Source organism: Bubalus kerabau, chromosome 17 (genome assembly GCF_029407905.1).
Source record: "Bubalus kerabau isolate K-KA32 ecotype Philippines breed swamp buffalo chromosome 17, PCC_UOA_SB_1v2, whole genome shotgun sequence".
In the NCBI taxonomy this organism is placed as follows: Eukaryota; Metazoa; Chordata; class Mammalia; order Artiodactyla; family Bovidae; genus Bubalus; species Bubalus kerabau.
Window position 1 is genome coordinate 16,518,873 of NC_073640.1, and position 22,107 is coordinate 16,540,979.

Consider the following 22,107-nt stretch of genomic DNA (forward strand, 5'->3'; position numbering starts at 1 on the left):
TAGTAAGGATTTTTTTAGTTCCCTTTTGTTCTCTGATTTCTTGTGTCCTATTGTGTCACTGTTTTCCTCTTTTTAAAAAGGCTGGCTTTTAGCTTTGTGTGGCAAGTACTCTTCAAATACTGGTAATTGTTGTTGTCTAAGGTCAGAGGAAGCAGGCAGAGAACTTGTGAGTTTGGGGGGCTGATTTTTTTGGTCACATCCACATGGTGGCTTATGGAATTTTTGTTCCTCAACCAGGGATTGAACCTGGGCCCACAGCAGTGAAAGCATGGTGTCCTGACCTCTGGACCACCGGGGAATTCCCCTGTGGGACTACTTTTGAAAATGTGCAGGTTTCCTATTGAGTTTTGGGGAACTTTTTGTTGTGCTGGGATCTCAAATGCCAGAAGGCAGATTTTCTCTGGGCCTCTCAGCTTAAGGAAGATGCCTTTGATTGGGGGCTGCTCCACTTGGTCTAGGAAGGGCCCTTGTACAGCTCTTCGTACGGGACCTGACTTCCATGTGCAGGCACAACCCTTGCCCTCTCCTGGTCTGGAGTCCTAGCCTTTATAGGCTTGGAGGCCTCCTTTGTTGTATCCACTCCTGTGTGCTCCGATTACTGTTTCCTCTTCCCCCATTAATCTTTCTGGTCTGCCAGAAATTTGCAGAATCTCTTGCACATCTTATCTTCTTTCTTGTGGATTTATTATATGATACTAAAAGTCACTTGAATGGGATGAGCAGAGTTCACCTCTGAGGCCAGTCGCTCTGTGTGAGTAGGTATTCCAGCATCCCTTCTCATCACCCTGCTCTCCTGCCTCCTGTTGACTGGTAATGAATGCCCAGTGGCAGCGGGATGACTGGCCAAATCTTGGTCCCCGTGGGCTCCTCCTCTGCATTGCACTTGTGGGCGGATGGTGTTTGTTCCCATTGGATTTTCTCCTGGCTCCAGAGCCATGGAAAGGTGCCAGGCTTAGCTGGGGAATACCAACCATAGACGGTGTTAGAGCAAAGATTGTGGTTTTAGCCTCTGCAGGGGGCTTGTCTTGTATCAGTGGGCCAGAGTTAAGGATTGCCTCTAGGCAAGCGGTGATTACTGTGCTTGAAGTGTAACCTTGATGCATTTTAGTTGATTGTCCTTTGAAAGCTATGAATAGTGAAATACACCAGTTGTGTTTGCCAGGGCCTTGCTAGTGGAGCATTGCCATCACTGGGCATTTGTGAGAAACATGGACTCTCAAGCCCTGTCCAGATGTATGGAATCAATCTGCAGCTTTATAAACTTATCCTTTTGAAGGAACTTTAGATTTACAGAAAAGTCACAAGAATAGTTCAGGAGCTTTCCTGTGCCCTTTACCCACTTCCCTTAACATTGACACCTTACATTATCAGATAGCCTCATGAAAATCAGAAACTTAACATTGTCACACAGTACTGCTAGCTCAAATGTGGACCTTGTGAACTTCAGTTTTCTACTAATGTCCTTTTTCTGTTTCAGGATCTAATCCAGGACCTCACTCTGCATTTAGTTGTCATGTCTCCTTTAGTCTCTTCCAATTTGGGATGTTTACACATCTCTCCCAAAATGTTTATAAATTACAAAGAAAGAATTATAACCTCACAGTGGAAAAACCTGGCATCTCCAGTAATAAGACATAATGATATCACGTTCTCTGATGATATGCATTGAGAAAAACGCATACATGAAGTCTAATCATGAGAAAACCCAAATTGAGGCACATGCGCCAGAATCTTGACTAGTGTGCCTCAGAAACGTTCCAGGTGTTGAAAGGTAGCGAAAGATTCAGAATTTGCAAGTTAAAAGATTGTCAGGTATAGTACATGCGCTTGCTGAAGAAATACTTCTGTGCTAGATGGTCCACAAGGAGCTAAGAGAGAAAGACCCACCAGTCTTGTTTGCTGCTGCTGCTGCTGCTGCGTCACTTCAGTCGTGTCTGACTCTGTGTGACCCCATAGACGGTAGCCCACCAGGCTCCCCCATCCCTGGGATTCTCCAGGCAAGAACACTGGAGTGGGTTGCCATTTCCTTCTCCAGTGCATGAAAGTGAAAAGTGAAAGTGAAGTCGCTCAGTCATGTCTGACTCTTAGTGACCCCATGGACTGCAGCCTACCAGGCTCCTCCATCCATGGGATTTTCCAGGCAAGAGTACTGGAGTGGGGTGCCATTGCCTTCTCCACCAGCCTTGTTTGGTGGGTGGTAAATGGTCTGCCTTGCGCAGGCTCTAGGTGAGTCTGTGTAAACAGCTCATTGATAACACCCTTATAGCTTACTAGCCTTAGTTTTTCTTCACGATCTCATCTACAGTATAAATTCTGAAGACTTCAGCTATACAGTTAAATACATGATATCATAATGCCAGACTGACTTTAAAATGTCCTGTGACTTTACCACTTTTAACTATTTAAATCTGGAAAAAATAAGCATTTTCTCATTTTGAAGAAAGGAGTTCTGCGGGTAATGTGTATTAAGGTTCTTATTGAGAATGTCTTAGAAAAATGTGTAAAAAGCCCTTCCTTTCCAAGAGGAGGATAAAGATCATTATTGTGTCCTCTGACTTCACATACTTGATGGTCAGAAAAACAAAAGCACATAGTGAATTGTTCACTGGAGGTGCCCTGAACTATTCTGAAATGTTCATTGGAGTTTGAAGGAATTTGACAGCATCTCTTGGGTCCTGTGGTTGCAAGTTGCTCTTAAAAAGTGACACATGCTTCTTATTCGGGGATAGAACCTGGAGCTCACTTAACAGCTCAGAAGAATAGACTCCTAGCATCAACCCTCCTTTCAGAGTACTTTTAAGAAATCTCAGCCCTTTGGTTTCTTACTTTTGTGTAGTTTGTGAAACCAGTTTAAAATGAGAGCTGTAGCTAATCATCTCATCTTATGCCGTCTGCCTTTCTGTCAGCTCTGTCTGTGCCCGGCCTACCTCCTGGGAAGATGGGGCTGTCTTCAGATGTAGAGGGCATGCTATTGACCCTGTCTCATCCCCTACCCTCCCGCCCCAGCCAAGCATCCCTTCATCATAATAGTACGTCTTCCCGGGTATGTCTAAGAGGAGGCTGAGCTTGGGATGACCACCCAGAGCCTGCCCCTGCTTGAAACCCATGGATGCTTTTGAATTAAACTGTGATGGAAACCTTAACTTCCCAAGCAGATAGCACACCCGAAGCATTGTGGAAGTCACCTGAAATGATTCCATTTTTGAATTAAATTCTTTGTGTTTTTCACATCTACCCATTGTCAAGGACCGTCCGATTTGATTTTATGTTTTGGACCACCTGCCTTCATGGTGGGGTGAACAGTAAGATGGCCTTGTCTTTATAGTGACCCTCATATGGAGTGGGGGGATGTTGTGATGGTGCTGACCGCTGCCCCAGACAGGTGACCCATAAGGTTGGATTGCTGACAATACATAGATGGTGGAAGAATGAAATCCATCAGCAAAGGCCAGAGAAGGTGAAGAGATGAGAACAGGTAGAGAGGTGAGGGGAGTGTCTGTGGAAGGTGACTATACTTCCCTTGCGCTGAGCCCTTCTGTGTTAACGTTTAGAGTAGTTGAGTGTGGGGAATGCTCTGAAAGAGTGAGTGGGCAGGAAGAGCCCGGGTAGGAGGGGTGGGTGGGGGTGGAGTGGTGTCGAGAAGCTGGGGACTGCGTTGAGTGGCTTGGGGCAGAGCCCTGTACTGACAAACCTTTTGTAATAAAGATTTACATCGTGTGCTGCAAAGAATGCCGCTTCTGGTCTCTATTTTCCTTTCTCTTCATGATGGAAAGTCATCAAATAACTTGAAGCAGAATTACACCTTTCTAAAGTGGCAGTGGGTTTGGATAAACTGGCAGGGAAAACTTGGTGCTGGCATTTCCTTGTTGGTGTGAACTGTGCGCCCCTTGAGTGTGCTAAGAGCCCCGGGCACCTTGATCTTCCTGGTTGGAGCGGGGACAACTCGGGCTGGGTGCCAGCTGTCACCACCAAGTACACCCTGTGGTCGCATTGGCAGGTGGGCTGCAGGATGGGACAGCCTGCTGCTACACTGTCCTGGGAGCGATCGTGGCTGGAGCCAGGGTGGACCTCAGGATCAGGTGCTGTGGCACGCTGCCTTCTCTGCTGGGATCTTCTGCAAACACACCGCGTAATTCACGACCTCTCCAACTATCCCCTTCTCTCCACCCTGATTTTGACTGAATCTGTCCCAGGCTAGGTGTCCTGTTCACCAGCGAAGAGGCACAAACACAGTTTGTAGTTATGTGGCCTTCTGGTTTTGAAATGAAACACTTGATGGATTTTTTAAGGTTTGCGGGATTCAACTAACACATTTTTTTGTGGAAAAAAAATGGCTTTAATATTTTTTACATTATTTTAAATTTGTGTGATTTAAGTTTATGTAATTCAGGTGTGTATAAAATGCAGTCCTACTGTGTTAGGAGAGAGGAGGTTGAAGGGGTGCAGGAGGATGAAAGCAAAGTGTGCAGCCTGGGCTCCTCCCATGCCAAGCGTCAGTAAAACACTCCACTCCCCTGGCTTCACTGGTCCTCACTGCTTCTGAGATCATTCAAGAGCTCAGGAAGCCTGCTTTTCCTCCTTGGGATTTCTGTAGATGTGCTGTAACCGGAAGCAGAAATTGCTCCTTCCAGCCAATAGTAGGCGAAGCAGGCAGAGTCAGTTCAGGCTGGAGCACCCTCAGGAAGCCACCATCATTTTTCTGCTTCTCAGTAAAAGTTCCTGTTTCTTTATCCCCCGTCTCAGTCTCCAGGCAGTTTCAAGAGTCTAGAGGTGCCACTGCTGATGTTAAATGCTCTGCTCCAGAGAAGTCGACAGACTTTCTGTAAGGGACTGGATGAGTAAACAGTTCTGGCTTTGGGGTCCTTCCCAACCACTCAACTCTGCCTTGGCAGAAGCCAAAGTAGACGTGGCTGTTTTCCAATAAAACTTTTTTACAAAAACTAACTGCTGGTGGGGCCTGCCTATCAGACTGTGGTCTGTGACTCCAGACACCGTGCTAATGCAGGTGGAAGATGTCCAGGCGGGGAGTCAGCAACACCGAGCTGATGGTGAGGGGTGCTCCCGTTGGGTCCCTCTCTGCACAGGCCACTCCTCCAGCAGCTGTGCCCGTCACCGCTGACTTGAAGGGTCTGGAGGTTTTATTTTGGAAAAATCTACGCGGAGAGAAAAGTCAGAGGCAGCCCTGCTGAAGTATAATTGGTGTCAGATGAGAGCGCATCTTTCTGTACTTAGCACTGTTCTTTGGAACAAAAGCCTTAGCAACTCTTCATAGGAACTGGGTTTGGATTTTTTTCAGGCTTGAAAGTTGTAAGAATAGTACAAATGATTATGATGTAGTCTTCTCTTAGGGCCTCAGATGCTAATATTTTACATTTGCCCTATCCTTTCTCTTCACTGCAGCTCTTCTGTGTTTGTGCGTGAGTGTTTTTCTTTTTTCCCAAAACAGTTTAAGCTATAATGTCCCGTTAACCTTAAACATTTAAGTGGCTGTTTCGTGCAAACAAGGGTATTCTCTTATATAACCACAGTACAGTGTTCAAGGCTAACAGAGTCTTATCAAGAGAACGTGCTGGTCATAGCTAACACCCTTTTCCAAAAACCCAAGAGCCACTACGTATAGACATCACCAGATGGTCAGTACCGAAATCAGATGGATTATGTTCTTTGGAACCGAAGATGGAGAAGCTCTATATGGTCAGTAAAAACAAGACCTGGAGCTGACTGTGGCTCAGATCATGAGCTTCTTATTGGAAAATTCAGGCTTAAATTGAAGTAGGGAAAACCACTAGGCCATTCAGGTATGACCTGACTAAAATGCCTTGAGTTAGGTATGGCTTAACTCAAATACAGTGGAAGTGACAAATAGATTCAAGGGATTAGATCTGATGGAGTGTCTGAAGAACTATGGACAGAAGCATGTAACATTGTACAGGAGGCAGATACGAAAAGCACCCAAAGAAAAAGAAGTGCAACAAGGCAAAATGGTTGTCTGAGGAAGCCTTACAAATAGCCGAGGAAAGGAGAGAAGCGAAAGGCAGGGAGAAAGGGAAAGATACAGCCATCTGAATGCAGAGTTCCAGAGAATAGCAAAGAGAGAGAAGAAGTCCTTAAATGAACAATGCAGAGAAACACAGGAAAAACAGTAGGATGGAAACAACTGGAGATCTCTTCAAGAAAAGATACCAGGGGAACATTTCATGCAAGGATGGGCACAGTGAAGGACAGAAATGGCAAGGACCTAACAGAAGCAGAAGAGATTAAGAAGAGGGGGTGAGAATACACAAGAACTATACAAAAAAATGTCTCAATGACCTGGATAACCACAATGGAGGTTAGACATCCTGGAATGCGAAGTCAAGTGAGCCTTAGGAAGCATCACTATGAACAAAGCTAATGGAGGTGATGAAATTTCAGCTGAGGTATTTCAAATCCTAAAAGATGATGCTATTAAAGTGCTGCACTCAATATGTCAGCAAATTTGGGAAACGCATCAGTGGCCACAGGGCTGGAAAAGGTCAGTTTTCATTCCAATCCCAAAGAAGAGCAATGCCAAAGAATGTTCAAACTACTCTGCATTTGCACTCATTTCACGTGCTAGCAAGGTAATGCCCAAAATTCTTCAACACTACATGAACTGAGAAATTGCAGATATACAGGCTGGGTTTATAAAAGGTAGAGGAGACAGATCAAATTGCCAACATTCATTGGATCATAGAGAAAGCAAGGGAATTTCAGAAAAACATCTACTTCTGTTTCATTGACTACATTAAAGCTTTAGACTATGAAGATCACAACAAACTGGAGAATTCTTAAAGAGACAAGAGTACCAGACCACCTTACCTGTCTCTTGAAAAACCTGTATGCAGGTCAAGAAGCAATAGTTAGAACCAGACATCAAACAACAGACTGGTTCAAAATTGGGAAAGGAGTGCATCAAGGCTGTATATCGTCACCCTGCTTATCGAACTTATATGCAGAATACATCATGTGAAATGCTGGGCTGGATGAATCAACAAGCTGGAATCAAGATTGCCGGGAGAAATATCAATAACCTCAGATATGCAGATGATACCACTCTAATGGCAGAAAGTGAAGAACTAAAGAGCCTTTTGATGATGGTGAAAGAAGAGGGTGAAAAAGCTGGCTGAAAACTCAGCATTCAAAATACTAAGATCATGGCATCCGATCCCATCACTTCATGGCAAATAGAAGGGTAAAGAGTGGAAACAGTGACAGATTATGTTTTCTTGAGCTCCAAAGACACTCCAGATGGTGACTGCAGCCACGAAATTAAAAGACACCCCTTGGAAGAAAAACTATGATAAACCTAGACAGCGAATTAAAAAAACAAAAACATCACTTGGCCGACAAAGGGTCTGTATAGTCAAAGCTATGGTTTTTCCGTAGTCAAAGCTATGGTTTTTCCAGTAGTCATGTACAGATGTGAGAGTTGGACCATAAAGAAGGCTGAGCGCCAAAGAATTGATGCTTTGAGTAGTTGTGCTGGAGAAGACTCTTGAGAGTTTCTTGGGGTGTGTGGAGATCAAGCCAGTCAGCCTTGAAGGAAATCAACTCTGAATGTTCTTTGGAAAGACTGATGCTGAAGCTGAAGAGTTGGGCACGACTTAGTGACTGAACAACAGCAACAGTTTTCAAAATTAGGAATCTCATTGATGCAGCTGTGTTATCTAAGCAACAGATCTACTTCAGATTTTGCTTTTTACTGATTATCCCAGTAATGTCCACTCCTTTTTTTTTGTTGGCCGCAAGGTGCAGCCTGTGGGATCTTAGTTCCCCAACTGGGGGTAGAACCTGTGCCCCTTGCACTGGGAGTGCACAGCCTGAACTGGACCACCAGGGATGTCCCATTATGTCCTTTTTTTTTTTTTTTTTTAAGCAAAAGAGAAAGGGGCTCCTTTAATAACTTTGGATATATTTTCCCCAATAATATTTGCCCTGGCCAATATGATCACAAATTAGGCACCATACTCCTTACAAACTGAAAATTGAATAGCATCAAAAGCGTGCATGTTTATTGTTGACAGAAATCACCTTGAATCATTTCCATCTGCCGTTCTGTTTGATGGAGGGAGGGGAGGCTGTGAGTAGAGGTCAGAGGCAGCATACCAGGCGGTTTCTAAGGTCTCCACAGACCACTGGTCGCACATGCAGATGTGGTGGGATTGTGAAGTGCTAGAGTTGCATACCCAGAGAACATGACCTTACGTGGTGGCATTTGCTAGGTTTATGAGAAGTTCTCTGAGGTCACTCTCTAGTATATATAGTCCTGTTGGCTCGGGTAAAGGTTATTTTGGGGGGCTGCTTCTGTTCAGTGGTGGACCCTTTTATTTATCAAAGTGCAGTTGACCCTTAGACAATGTGGGGTTGGGGAGCCAGCCTTCATGGAGTGGGAAATCGGAGTGTAGCTTGAGTAGGCTGTCCATATCCATGCCTCTGCACCCTCAGATTCAACCAGCTGCAGCTCCTGCAGTGCTGTAGGGTTGACTGCTGAAAAAAGTCATGAGGCTAAGGTGCTTAAGCCTACAGATCCGGTATATTGATACAGTCCTGCATCTTTGGCTGATGTCATATTTTATGTTATCAGAGTAATACTTCACAGCGTAAGCTGTTTAGTAGCTACCAGGGAAGAATTAAAATTTTAGGGCATTAGGTATGTAGAAGCCAAAGCTTTTATTGCAAGATATGTGTAGACCTCTGTAGTGTATTTACATTTATAGTTGGCAGTTAGTGAATCAAGTAAGAGTTGCTTTTAATTGCTTTTATGGTTTCTATTTTATAGCAGACATTATCTGAAATTCACTTTAATGTGTGTGTGGTTCTTAGGCTTTCTTTTTAGAGCTGTAATTCCTGAAGGCAGTAGTTGACAAAGTGTGGGCCCCAGAACCCTGGGGATATCCTGGAGACCTTCCCAGCTGTGAGAGTAGTTTTCATAATGATTGTCAAGAGGTCATTTGCCTTTTTTTGCTGACATTTAGACTGAGTCCCCGAGCTGCAGGGATTCTTCACTGCTGTGCAATTCGGAAAAGCCATTCTCACCTAAGAATGTCCTTGATGAAGCAATAAAAATCATTCATTTTGTTAAATCTCAGCCCTGAGTAGAGCCCCTTTCACTACTCTGTAACAAAACAGGATGTGTGTGGAGAGTGCTTCTGCGTTTTGGAGTTGGAAAGTTGCTTGGAGGACAGGCCCTTCTGCAATTACTGGGTTGTTAGCTGAACCAGCCGTTCTTTTTCATGGTCCACTGGAGCAGACTAGTTGACATGTTACCAGTATTTCTTACTAAGTAGCCAGTTAGCCTGTGACTGCAAGGAAAGCAGCTAACCCTACTGCCAGTGGTAACATTTGGGCTTCCAAGTGGAACTGGAATTCCAGAAAGCTTTGTCTGCCACTGTGAGCCTGCAGCTTCCTAATATGTCAAGACTTTTCTGATGAGATCATTGCTGATACTAAGGAATGTGATGCTTTAGATAATCTGTAATAAACAACATTTGGAAAATCTGCCTAGCTCACTGAGCCAGTATTTTCCAGATGACCAAATCAGACCTGGGTCAGTGTCCATTTCAAGTGCAAGACAGATCAGTGGATTTTAAAGTAATAACGTTAAGAAAAGTTCACCAGTGAGGTTTTAGATTCCTCACCGCAGCTTGCCTTCAGGGAGAAATAAAGCCCTTGATGAGTGTGTTGGGGTTGATTACAGAGCGCTTCTGCCGCTACCTGAACACGCTGCTCAGGTGCACCACCCCCTCCCAGCTGCGCCTCTGGTGGGGCCGGCTCTTTCTCTGCAGCAACAGATGGGAGAACCTAGTTGTTTTCCAGTAAGTCTGACATCGAAGAAATTTGTAGAAATGCAAAACTGGGTCTCTCTTCTTGCTAAGGTTTTGCTTTTATTATTTTGGGAACTCTCGTAATTTTTGGTTAAAAAAAGTTTTTTGTGTTAATATGTATTGTATCGATTTTTGTAATTTTTAGATGAATAAAGTGTTCACACATTTTCTGTTCTAATCTCCGAGATGGGGATGTTGTTAGACACACGGCCACGAGCACAAGCTCACCAGCTTTCAGAGGGGAGGGGCTGCCGAGAGCAGTGCATCTCGACCGAGGACTGCGGTGCTGTGGGAGCAGCTGAAGCCGGCCACTTCCCTTTCTTGCCCTAGTGGTTTGTATGGGGAGGTATATCCATTTTGGGAAGTGTGACTAGAAGTGGCCAGTTTAATCAAATGTGATAATTGTAGGGGGAAGGACCTGCTGTCTGAGGCTAGTTTGACCGTCCTCTAATTTCATCGCTAGAGGGCCTGTTGTGAAGAACTAGTGTGGCCTGGGTGTTCCTATGAATCAGTGCTTCTTCCCGATGATCTAGTACCCGACTGGTCGTTTATGGTCACATTTTCTCTTTCTTCCCTATTTCTCCTTTGCATCTTCCCCCTGCCAAAGCTGAGTCTTCTTCACATGTTTCGGTTTAATAAGAGTTGATTTCTTTGCTTGCTTCATTCTGGTTTTTAATTAATTTTTATTACTATATCTGTATTCAGACAGGTCTGAGTGGAATGGTCTTTATTCTCTTGGAGGGGCCCTGTTTCTGAGCTTGAGGTTTTTAACTGGGCACCACCTGGCCACTTCCTGGAGGAGATGGAGGTTGCTGCTCTGGTCTTCATGGGGTGTGGACTTGGCCTTGCTGCTCAGGTGGGCAGAGCAGAGCTGGTGCCAAGGTGGGGCAGTGTCTGGGAGACTGGGACCTGGGGGTGGGCTCACTGTCGAGCCTGGGGCTGGCAGATCCCACGACTCCTCTCCAAGACTTGTCTTTGGGGTCTTCTGTCTCTTATACTCATCAGGGACACCCCTGTCCCTCTGAGGACTGTTATCTGAGTATTTGGCATCTGTAAAGGGAGGTCGGACTGGCATGGTGACTCCAGTGCCCCGCCAACGGTGCCCCACTTCCACCTGTGACTTCAGGGTGTGTGGGCCGCGTCTCTTCACACGATCGCTCTGCAGGGAGCTGATGGCTGGGAAATGGTTCTGGTGGAGCAGGGCCAGGTCACCACCCAGGGGTCACAGCAGCTGCCTTGCACGCCTCCCTGGACGTAGCCTCCTACGGACAGGGTCCGTAGGAGCTTGTTCAGGGGCCAGTGGGAGAAACAGCTCTGCACAGTGTCTGCCCTAAAAACCCCAGATGTTGTGACGTCCCTGTTGGGATGACTGTGTGATGTAGTTCTCGTGGTGACTGAGGAAACCCAGAGTGGACGCAGCGGGCTCTGCCTGGCTGCTTTTTCTTGATGCCTTTTTGTCGCGTGACAAGTGCTGCTGGGCTGCAGGCTTTCCTTTTCTCACCTTTACTGCTGACGCTCAGTCACGTGTTCAATTACAGCAGCTCTTCCTTTTTTCCCTGTTCCAGTGGCCTTGTGGTTTTATTTTATACAGGTGTCCAAAATATTTAAAAACTAGAAAAATCGAAACTAAATGTACTGTTCTGTTTCTGCTAATGAACAACTGCTCCTGTCTGTCGTTGGCAGTCTGCGAACAGCTTGTATTTCTACTCTGAAACTTAACATGTTGTTCGTGTGCAATTCACAGTTATAAGCTAAACAGGTCTGTGACCGAGTTACACTTCAGTCATTGAAATGAGAGCCTAGTGCCGAGGACTCTGCAGACCTTACTTCGTGGTTTGTCAGCAGACGTGCCGCCCTCCAGAGTTTTGTGCTGGGTGGGCAGCGGGGTGTCTCCCCAGGGCTCCCCCCCAGCCCCACTGCACTGACGTACATGGCGTGCCAGGCCCCATGCGGGGCACTGAGTGGGATGGTGAGGTTCCCGCCCAGGGGAGCTTGTCTTCCAGCAGGGGAGACAGATGCCAAACCAGACGGATGTTTCGCCTGTGTCGCAGGTTAGATGGAAGGGCCTTGTGATGAAGCAGGAACGGGCAGCTAGGAGATGGGTGCTGCTGGTGGGTGTGACGGGTGGGGTGTGACTGGGCGGAAGCACAAGCGGACAGCGAAGGGTGAGGGCTGGGCTGGTGTGTGAGATGGCAGAGTGAGGAGCCTCGGGTGGAGCCTGCGGGCACAGAGGGAGCCTGGCTGGTGCCAGGCGCCAGGCACGCACCTTGAATGAGCGGGAAACCTTTGCTGGGCTTTAAGCAGACAGGGACGCTGAGATGGGCTTTCACGTGACCCGTAGCCTTTAAACAGGTATTGGTGGCGATTCTGGGTGAAGGCAGAGCAGGGAGGCCCAGGTAGGGCCAGTGGATGGATCCAGATACGCACTGATGAGGCCAGAGCAAGGGCAGCCGGAAGTTCTGCCTACAGGTCCATGAGAGGAGGAGAACCTCGCGTGGGCGGGGAGTCTGGAGGTGTGCGCAGGGGTGGGTTCAGTTTGGCCTCTTCACATTGAGACTGGAGGCCCAGAGGAGGTGGCCCGAAGGCCATTTGGCACGAGGATGCGAAGTTCCGGGACAGGTTGGAGGTGGAGTTGATTTTGTGCTGTGGGCAGGGAGATGGTGTTTCAGTGCCAGTGAGGAGAGGCCCAGGGCCGAGCTGGAGGGAGAGGGAGCCTGACCCCCCAGCCTGGGAGGAGGAGCGCCCGCAGGGCAGGGGCAGGGGCACCAGAGGTCACGGCTACGCACGCACGCAGGCCGGGAGGGGGGTTTGAGGCAGGGTGGAAGAAAGCGCCCTTGTTTTTATCCAGATTTTATGTGGTTGGCTTCATCTGTGTAGTTACTGATTTGTTTTAGAGACACTATTTCCAGTGTAATAAGCACAATAAATAATATGTGCTTGTAGGAGGCTCAGCGGTCCAGAGGACAAAGGATGAAGGTCAGCTGGTGTTACCTGCCCTTCTTCCCTCGTGAGTTGCTTTGCTTCAGTATGTGTCATTCCAGAGCATTTCGTGTGCATTCACACACACAGACACATGACTGTACATGCCTGCAGTTTCCCTTTGATCCTTGTTTTCTGTTAGTGTTCTGCTCTGGGAGCGTCCTGTCCACATGGATGGCTGTGGTGCTCACGTCACTTACTGTACAGTCCCTGGTGACTGAGCGCTGGGCTGTTGACTTGGCTGGTGTGCACCCTGGAGGATGCTCTCTTCTCGTTGCCATTAGAGACGTTGTTGAACATTAATCACAATCCAGCTGCTTTATGATATTAAGACTGGACTATCTCCAGGACTTCTGAGAAATGGCAAATTTAATTTGCCAAAATGGCAACTGCATGCATTGTTCTGTTCCAGTTTTCTTGGGCTTGTTGCCCTAGGTTTGTTTTTTTTTTTTCTGTTCAAACCATCACAGTTAGCAGAATTTTAAATGACTCTATCCTGGCAGCAGAATCATTTGAGTAAACACCCTGGATCATGTGTGGTGTCCTCATTTGGATGAGGGTAGGGTTCAGGATTTTATGGTTAGTTCGGAGTGTTAAGCCACTCACAGAACTCCCAGAAACCAGGGAAGGCTCAAGTCTGGCACCTGATCACTTTCCACTAGTATTTAACCTGGGACCTGAGGCGCTGGGCCATCGTGAATGGGCTTCAGGGTGGATCTCAGAGGTTAAGCCTGGCTGCATGCCACAGATTCCAGAATACGTTGTTTTTAGAGCAGGTGACTGGCAATTTTCCTTCAGATCAAGGTAGTCCGGGAGGCAGGTGGTCAGGGAGGCAGCAGCGGGAGGGCACGCGGGAAGGGTCGGGGTTGCCCCTGCACCGGCTGGCTCACACTCCATTGGCCAGGGGCAGTCACGTGGCCGTGGCGCACTGCAGGAGGGGCTGGGCTCTGGTGGCCACGTGCCCTTTGAATTCGCATTCTTACAGCACTGAGTGTAGCAGAGAGCAGGTACTGGTTGGCTACTAGCTGTCTCTCTGAGGTGACTGTGAGTTTCAGGAACTTGGCAGTGTCTGTGCTTTTTTCTTGGAAGAGGATCTGTAATTAAAAAAAAAAATTGATTCTGAAAGCAGTATGCGACCCTAAAACATTTTAAACCCATCAATTCAAAGACTGAGGTGAGAGGGTGTTACGTAATTGAGGACCACTGCCTGCTCGAAGGGGCTCAGTGTATCCCTGACCGAGTCAACAGCATGAGTGGCTTTGGTGTTCGTGCTGACCACAGTTAATCTGCTCAGAGATCACCTTCGGGGACACAGGTTTAGGGAGACAGAGCCCGGTGGGCCCGCCAGTTCTCCCAGCTTGTTCCTGTGGAGGCCTGGGACTGCTGGTGAGGCTGCACCGGCATGTGCGAGGGGGCGGAGGTGATGGTCTCCCTGTGACAGATGCCTCGGTACTGAGTTGTCTGATCATTTTAAAAAGTACTTTTTGAGAAGGTGATACGTGTACATGGTAGAAGCAAATATAATTTCCTCTTTATCTTTATGCCCCAGAGATAGTCTGTGCACATCTAGCATATTTCTTGAAAAAAGCAGATTGAATGCATCCTTATCCTACAAATGGTGTGTGCCTAAGAAATTCTGGAGCTGCTGCCATTTAAGCTATAGAGTTTAAATCAGAATTTATAGGGTTTAAGAACATGTGTGGAACCTATGAATTTAATTTTATGCCTGCTGGAACTTAGCCGCTTAAAGGAGCTGTCAGTAGACTCCTGGTTGGAAGTGGATGACCTAAGATTCTTGCTTCAGCTGCTCCTGCCTGGAGCGTGGGTGGACTTGCCTCAGGACTGCGGGCGTGTGTGTGCGTGTGTGTGTGCGCATTGTGTGTGTGTGTGTGTGTGTGTGTGTGTGTCTGTATGTGTGTGTGTGTGTGGCCGGGGCGGGGGGTGGTGCTGTCCTGGAGAGTTGGGCACTCAGTGTCCCCCCTAGGGAACGAGAAGTCTAGTTGGGGAGGATAGGTTGCTTATGTCGTAAGCGTTTACTTACCGGTGATTAAAATGCGAAGTGTAGGACGATACAAGTATTACAGTGGCATTGGCTCCTGACCTCCAGGCGCCCAGCCTGCAAGTGCCTTGTTTAGACCTGTGTCAATGGGTTGTATCTGGAGTGACATGGCCTTGTTTCTCTTTTGGGAAAGGTGTGTCCAGGCCTAATTGGAGAGTTTCAGGGCAGGAAAAAAGGAACGGACTGTATTGCACATGTGATGCTGTCTCAGGGGTGACAGTGGTGGGGGCCAGGCCTCGGCCCGGGCAGGGGGCTGGTGCCGCGGTCAGTCCTCCCAGGTGCCAGCCCTCTGCTCTGCCTGCCTGAGGGGAGGGCGTGTGAGGAGTGGAAACGGGCAAGGGGACAGCCTTGATGGAAGGGTCCGCTTGGGTAGGATCTGGAGGTATGATTGCCATGATTTTTGGATTGTGGTGTGTGTAGTGGAGCTGAGAGCTGGTAGGGGCAGGTGAGGGACAGGACGTGTTCTGTGGGCAGAAAGGGGGCCTGGGGACAGCTGGCTGGGGGGTGACGTGTTGAGGCTGTCTTAGGAAGGTGACTTGAGGAGGGTGTGGGAAGGGACTGGCAGGGTGGGGGCTTGTCTAGTAACAAGGGACATTTTGATGGTTTGAGGCAAGAAGAGCCTCATACTGGACATGTCCACAGGCTCCTGGTGAACCTGTGGACACAGAACATGGCCTCAGTTTCCATCATTTCAAGATCACAGTTGTTCATCTCCCTCTCGGCCGTCTTGCTCTTGTTTCTAGGTGGCAGGAACACCGTCCTACACGAGTCTGATTCCGGCTCATCCACCGGCCACTCTGCTCGCGTCCTGGATGATGTCAGAACAGGACCTGGCCGATGTGGTGCAGATCGCCGTTGAGGAGCTGAGTCCTGGCCACCCAGGTACAGAGTTGGGGGCAGTCTTGGGGAAAAACCCAAAGGATCTTCTGCAAGTTTCCCTTCCTTCCCTTCAGTAAAGCAAGAGAAACATCAGGGCATGCTCAGAGCACGTGAGCCAGTCAGCCCCACGCCCGTCCACCTGGTCCCTTAACAACCCCCAGCCCACCCTTGCGCCCCCGCCGTCCAGCCCTGGCTGCCCCGGCCCCCCAAGCCCCCGTGGTCCTGTCCGTGCCTCTTCCGCAGCTGCAGACCATCTGCTGCGTGTGTGGACACCTTCGAGGTGTTCCGTGCACGCTGCTCCCGCCTTCATCTGCTTCTTCCCTGGGAACGGCGTTCACGTGGTTTGCACTGTTTTCCTTCCGTGTACACCCTGCAGTAATGGTCTTGCTGTGTATCGTGGCAGATATTTAATATTTTTGTAGGGTAAGTTCCCAGAAGCAGAGCTGCTGTGTTTATTCAGAGTTTTGATAAGATGTTGACGGACGTTCCAGAAATACTACCCGGTTATTCTGAGAGATGACTTTTTCCTGCACTTTTGCCAGTGCTGGTAATCTTCCTTAGTTGGAATCTTAACTAGATATTAGACACTTTATAAGGGGAACTCTAGATTTCACTTTATGAAACACTTTGTCAGCACTTTTATTTTGTAAAAAGGTTTCTTCGTAAGTGTTCTTTTTTTTTCCATAAAGTTTTATGTGTTTAATATGTCTGTTAAGTTTAAAATCATAAGCATGCATAATTAAATCACAAAAATTTTTTTGGTTGCCCGGTTATTCTTTGTGGAATTGTTTAGTCATTAAGTCATGTCCAACTTTTTTGTTAGTCCGTGGATTATAGCCTGTCAGGCTCCTCTGTCTGCGGATTTTCCAGGCAAGAATACTAGAGTGGGTTGCCATTTCCTTCTCCAGGGGATCTTCCCAACCTAGGGCTCAAACCCGAGTCTCCGGCATTGGTAGGCACATTCTTTACCACTGAGCCACCTGGGAAGCCCTCTTTGTGGAATAGTAGTATCGAAATGCTGACTGTTTTCCCCACAGAAAAGAGGATTTTCAGAAATCTCAAAGTGTGATGATGTCTATCTTGTATGATCTCTTAGTTGAAGAATCTTGGTTGGGAAATTAGTTATGTATGGACAATGGGCAGCACGTGTAATTTTAGGCTTGAACAAGCAATCATGAAGAGATGGGGATACCCCTTCAGAAATGCTCCCCTTTAGTCAGTTTTTTGGGTGATGGACAGGGAGGCCTAGCATGTTGCGATTCATGGGGTCACAAAGAGTGGGACATGACTGAGCGACTGAACTGAGTCAGTTTTTTTCCTAATTTTGCTTCTGAATTGTTTATAAGAGGCACTGTCACCTGGTAACTGAAACAGTCAAAAACCTGGCAGATCCTTGAGCAAAGTCAGGGCGTCTGAAGTTAGCTGTTAACCCCAGATTTCTCTGTAAAAAGTGAACTGGTTTGTTTGGAGCGATAGCGTGCAGCCTTGACCTCATTTAGTGCCACTCCTCATATACCAGTGAGCTGAAAACACAGCAGCGCTGCCACCAGGCATCACAGTTTTATTTTTATTTATTTATTTTTTGCATCACAGTTTTAAAAACAGTTGCTCACATTTTGTTGGGTAGACAGTTTATTTAGAAAGCACTCACACTGCAATACAATAATTTTAAAAAAATGGTCCAATTATATACGTTTTAAGTGTTTTTAGAAACTACTAAAATTTTAACAGTTTACTTCCCAAGTAAATTCTCCCTCCGTTTAAAAAAAATTTTTTTTTCTCCGTCTGTAGATTTCAGTCTGGAGAAGGATTAGAGGAGTCATTTTTGATCCTGGTTTTGTTCCATGTAGCTTCCTTAAATGGCTGCGAACTACAGCTCATGGCTGTGTAATGGGTACCTACTGTGTGTAGGGAGGGCTCTCTGAGGACAGGGGACCTGCCGTCTCTGACCCCAGGGACCCCCCCACACCAGCAGGCACTGTGCTGTACCCCGACATTTACGTCTGGAGGGAGTTTAAGATTGAGATTTTTTTTTTCATCTCTAAAATGTAAACTTTTTAAAATTTAAGAATACAGTCAAGCAACTAGAAGAAGTAGAAGTTTCCCATAATTCTAGCAAGAGAACTGCTTTTGAGTTTTTGGCATATACATCCTTCCATTTTTTCTTGATTTCCTGTTGAAATCAACATGCTCAGTTAGGTTTCTGTGACTTCGTGTGTACGCACCCCATAGCCACAGTCTATTTGCCCATTTGCATACACAGACTCGATGGTAATCTTTGTTGGGTCTGCCATTCCAGGTGACCGTGATGGCTTTAAAATGAGCATTGAGTTTTTTTTGTTTAATTTTAAAAGAAGTGCATGCAGAATTGTAAAACTCAAGGACAAAGAAGAAGATGAACTCGGGGCCCCACGGCTCATAGACAGTGGAACCGAGTGTGTGCCCCCATCGCCACCGCAGGCTTGTCTCCTTGTCCTCACGTGCTGTGCTGCCCCCAGCTCATCACCTTGAGGTGCTTCGTGCCAAGAGAGAGGAGGCCAGCTGTGTCCCTGGTCAAGTCACTTGACTTCTCTGGACTTGATGTCAGCGAATTAAAAGGATTAGTGGTTGCCAGAGCCTCTTCATCCTCCCAGTCCTGTTTTAATCACCAGCTCCCAGTGGGAGTAAGCAGGCTTCAATGAAGGTTTAAGAACCTGTGTTGCTACCACAACAGGTGTAGGCTTGGATTTTCCCTTTCTCTTAACTTAATTAAGTGAGAGCTTGTTCCTGCATATCTTATGGAGGCATGTGAGGTGTGAATGCGCAATATATGGCACAGAGCCCTCTGGCGAGCAGGTTGCTTCTGGCCTTGCTGGCCTGTGGCTGGTCTCTGTCAGGTAGAGCTTTAGGTGTAACTTCGCCTCTGGAGAGCAGCTCAGTGCTCTTGCCTGGGACTCCTGAAGGGTTCCTGCTAGTGTCTCAGGTCTCTTCAGTGTCTTTAGAGTTTTGAGACAAATCACCTGGTAAGTACGATGTAAAGACATCAGGATTGGGACCACATTGTGTCAGCCCTGAACCTGGGCCAAGTGACTTATCAGTGGAGAAGTGCTTGGAAGGTGCTGGTGGGAGACCTCCATTTCAGACACACTCGGGGGGGTGGCTTTCCCTGAAACTTAGTGTGTTAAATTTGAGACTAGTTTGATGACCAACACTTGAGAAGATGTAGTATTCTGAGAGTGGTTTTGCTTTTGGAATCAGGTGGCTGGCTGACAAGACCTTATTTTAAAGTTGGGAAGAAATCGTTATTAGCAATTGGTTTCTGTCGCAAAGGGTGGCTGGATAGAGCCTTGAGTAAGAAGCCTGCAGTCTCAGTGTTAGTATCAACTCATTGGCACATTAGGGAGATAATTTATCCAATATCTCAGTTTTTCTTGAGATTAAGGAGAGATCCTATTTTCTGCCTGACTGATAATTTTAAGTTAAATCTGTAAATAGTAAAATATGAAACAGGGTGTGCTAATTCTCATTTAACCTTAGGTGACACCTTTATGTTTAAGGTGTTGGAATGGTTTACTGTCTTAACAGGAAACAGCTCTGTTAAACCTTTAGTATTGAAGTGTTTTTTGTCTCTGATTTTCAGTTGTATTGGAGAATCATGTAGTGACAGACGAAGATGAGCCAGCTTTGAAACGCCAGCGACTAGAGATCAATTGCCAGGACCCTTCTATAAAGGTGAAAATATTAATATATGTGGTTTTTTACATCTGACATGGTGCTGCCGTAACATTATCACAATTTGAGGTGAGGAGGAGCTTAAATCAATACCAATTTACTTTCTCACAGTTCTGGAAGTCAGAAGTCTGAAATCAGGATTTCCCCAGGGCTGAGCTCCCTTCAGAAGCTCCAAGGGAGGGTCCCTCCTGCCTCTTCCGGCTCCCGGGGGGCCCCCAGGCATCTGTGGGCTTGAGGTCGCGTCCCTCCAGTCTCTGCCTCCATCTTCACGTGGCCTCCTCCATGTCTCTGTCTCTTTTCTGTCTCTTACAAGGACAGGGCCATCCTCACCTAGGATGACCTCATCTTACCTTGATTACATCTGCCAAGATCCTGTTTCCAAGAAAGGCCTCATTTACAGGTCCTGGGGCTGAGGATGTGGACATATTGTTTCTCTGAGTCACTGTTCAATCCCCCACAAGGCGCGTACAGCCATGAATGTTTCCCCTTGAAGACTCACAGTATTTAACCAGGGTTGTGGCCTCTTCTACACAGACCCACGGACCTCGCATGCTCGGAGGGAACGCACACCATTCCCCCAGCGATGAAGCACTTGTGTGCCTGTTGTTTAGGGCACCTAAATTCTGTGGTTTGCTAGATGGGGCCTTGGAAACCACTGGCTCAGTCAGTGGGCGATCGCTGTTTCTTGGCTTTATTTGTTGGGTCTGCTATTTGCAGAGCCGCAGAGATGAACATCAGCTCCTGTGGGAAGTTAGGACTGTAGTGCAGAGGAAAACCAAAGGAGCTTTTAGTTGATTTATACACTATCGTGTTTGTTTCTGCTGTACAGCAAAGTGTGCACATACATCCACTTCTTTTAGATTCTTTTTCCATACAGCTCATTATGGAGTACTGAGTACAGTTCCCTGTGCTATACAACTGTATTCTCTGTTTACCTGGGCCTTCTGTGTAGAAACGTCTGGCTCATCTTGTTAACGTGGAGAAGCAGCATGAACTTAACCTTGTGGGTAAAGACACATCCAGTTAAATTTCTATTTCAGATAAGTGTATACAGGACCACTGGGTTCAGTAACCCTACATTATATAGTTAAAAATAAAATGCAGTTAGAGTTTCATCACAGAAGAGGCTTGTGTGGTGAATAGCATAGCAGTCAGACGTGGATAAGGTCAAGTGAAAGCTGTCCTGCCACGTCCCTGGCCTGCGAGCAGGGCCTTGGGCCGCAGCTGGAACCTGCCATACATGTCCTGGGAAAAGTGTGCTCACCAGGTTGCCAGAGCCCTGCAAAAGGGATAGACTTGGATGATTTTTGGTTAATATCACTTGTATCTAGGAGACTTATTTAAAAGTGCTATTCTCTGCCTTTCTTTGTTTTACTGATTTGTGAAGTTGTGTTACTGGTATGTAATAACTGATGTTCATCCAAACTGCAGGCAGAATCATTTCTAATTCAGAATTAAGATGATGAAGTTTTACTGTTTAGAGAACTGGGGAGCTGCATGGTTGATGTCTTCAAATTATAAAAAGTAGTGGGGTCATTAGTGATTTGACCTCGGGACTTCAGCTACCGGTGAGTGGTTCACGATGCTTAAGTCAGAGGAGCCTCGGACACTGCCTCTCTGCTGAGCTGAGCCATCACGGGCTGGCTCCCGCCTGGCAGCCTTGTCCCGTGTCAGCTGTGAGGCCAGCAGGGGCGCAGCCACCTCCCTCTGTGTCCCCTGTTGACCCACGGCAGGAGTGGCCGCTGGGGGAGGGGGCAGCTTCCCACCGGGTGTTTGAGCTGGACCTTGGTCCCAGGCAGGAGTTGGGCAACGGCGGTGGAAGGTGCGGCGGCTCTTCTAACGGCCACTAGGTGGCAGCTGTGCCACTTCCACACGCGGGAGCCTCGGCACCACACCTCACCTTGGGTGGGTGTCCTGGGAGCAGGCAGGTTTCTGGGCTCTTTTGATGTTGGGCGTAATCTGTTTTCATAGAAGCATTTGACTAGTTTTATGTGTAGGTTTACTGATTAATAAACTCACGTCGTAAAGCCCACTTAGGTTCTGTGTTCTGTAGATCTTAGTGTAACTGAGAGTTGCAGCTGCTCAGAGCAGAGTCAGTCATGCTGTGAGTGGACAGGGTCCATCTTGTTTCCTGAGACGCTGCTGCTTACAACTAGAGCTGGAGTGCCGGGCTCGTCCTGTGGGGATAGACGCAGCCGAGTGTGGGAGAGAGCTGCTTGGTGTTCTTGGAACGTCTGCTTGAACTTCCAGAGGCCCTTCCTGAAGCTCTTCTGTTTTTCTCTTGCAGTCATTCCTGTATTCCATTAATCAGACAATCTGCTTGCGATTGGATAGCATTGAAGCCAAGCTGCAGGCTCTGGAGGCCACATGTAAATCCTTGGAAGAGAAGCTGGACCTGGTCACCAACAAGCAGCACAGCCCCATCCAGGTGCCCATGGTGGCTGGCTCACCCCTCGGCGCCACCCAGACCTGCAACAAAGTGCGATGGTGAGAGCCCCCTCCCCAGGCTGCGCCCTCGGCATGCGGGGTGGGACAGTAGTCAGGCCCGGACGAGACATGGCCTTTTCCGGGCAGCTGGGCCGTCCTCACAGCCTCTTCATGGCGTGAGGTGGGCATCTCTGCTTTGGAACTGGC

General features: G+C 47.4%; 1 protein-coding gene across 4 annotated transcripts in view; it reads left to right on the forward strand.

Annotated features, from left to right (window-relative positions):
* Nucleotides 1–22,107, forward strand: part of BANP (BTG3 associated nuclear protein) — a 69,102-nt gene that overhangs the window by 2,531 nt on the left and 44,464 nt on the right. For all 4 annotated transcript variants that reach the window (XM_055551576.1, XM_055551577.1, XM_055551578.1 and 1 more), the window contains exons 2-4: nucleotides 15,627–15,765; nucleotides 19,382–19,473; nucleotides 21,761–21,960. In XM_055551576.1, coding sequence (XP_055407551.1) covers nucleotides 15,627–15,765; nucleotides 19,382–19,473; nucleotides 21,761–21,960 — 431 coding nt within the window. The remainder of the gene's footprint in view (nucleotides 1–15,626; nucleotides 15,766–19,381; nucleotides 19,474–21,760; nucleotides 21,961–22,107) is intronic.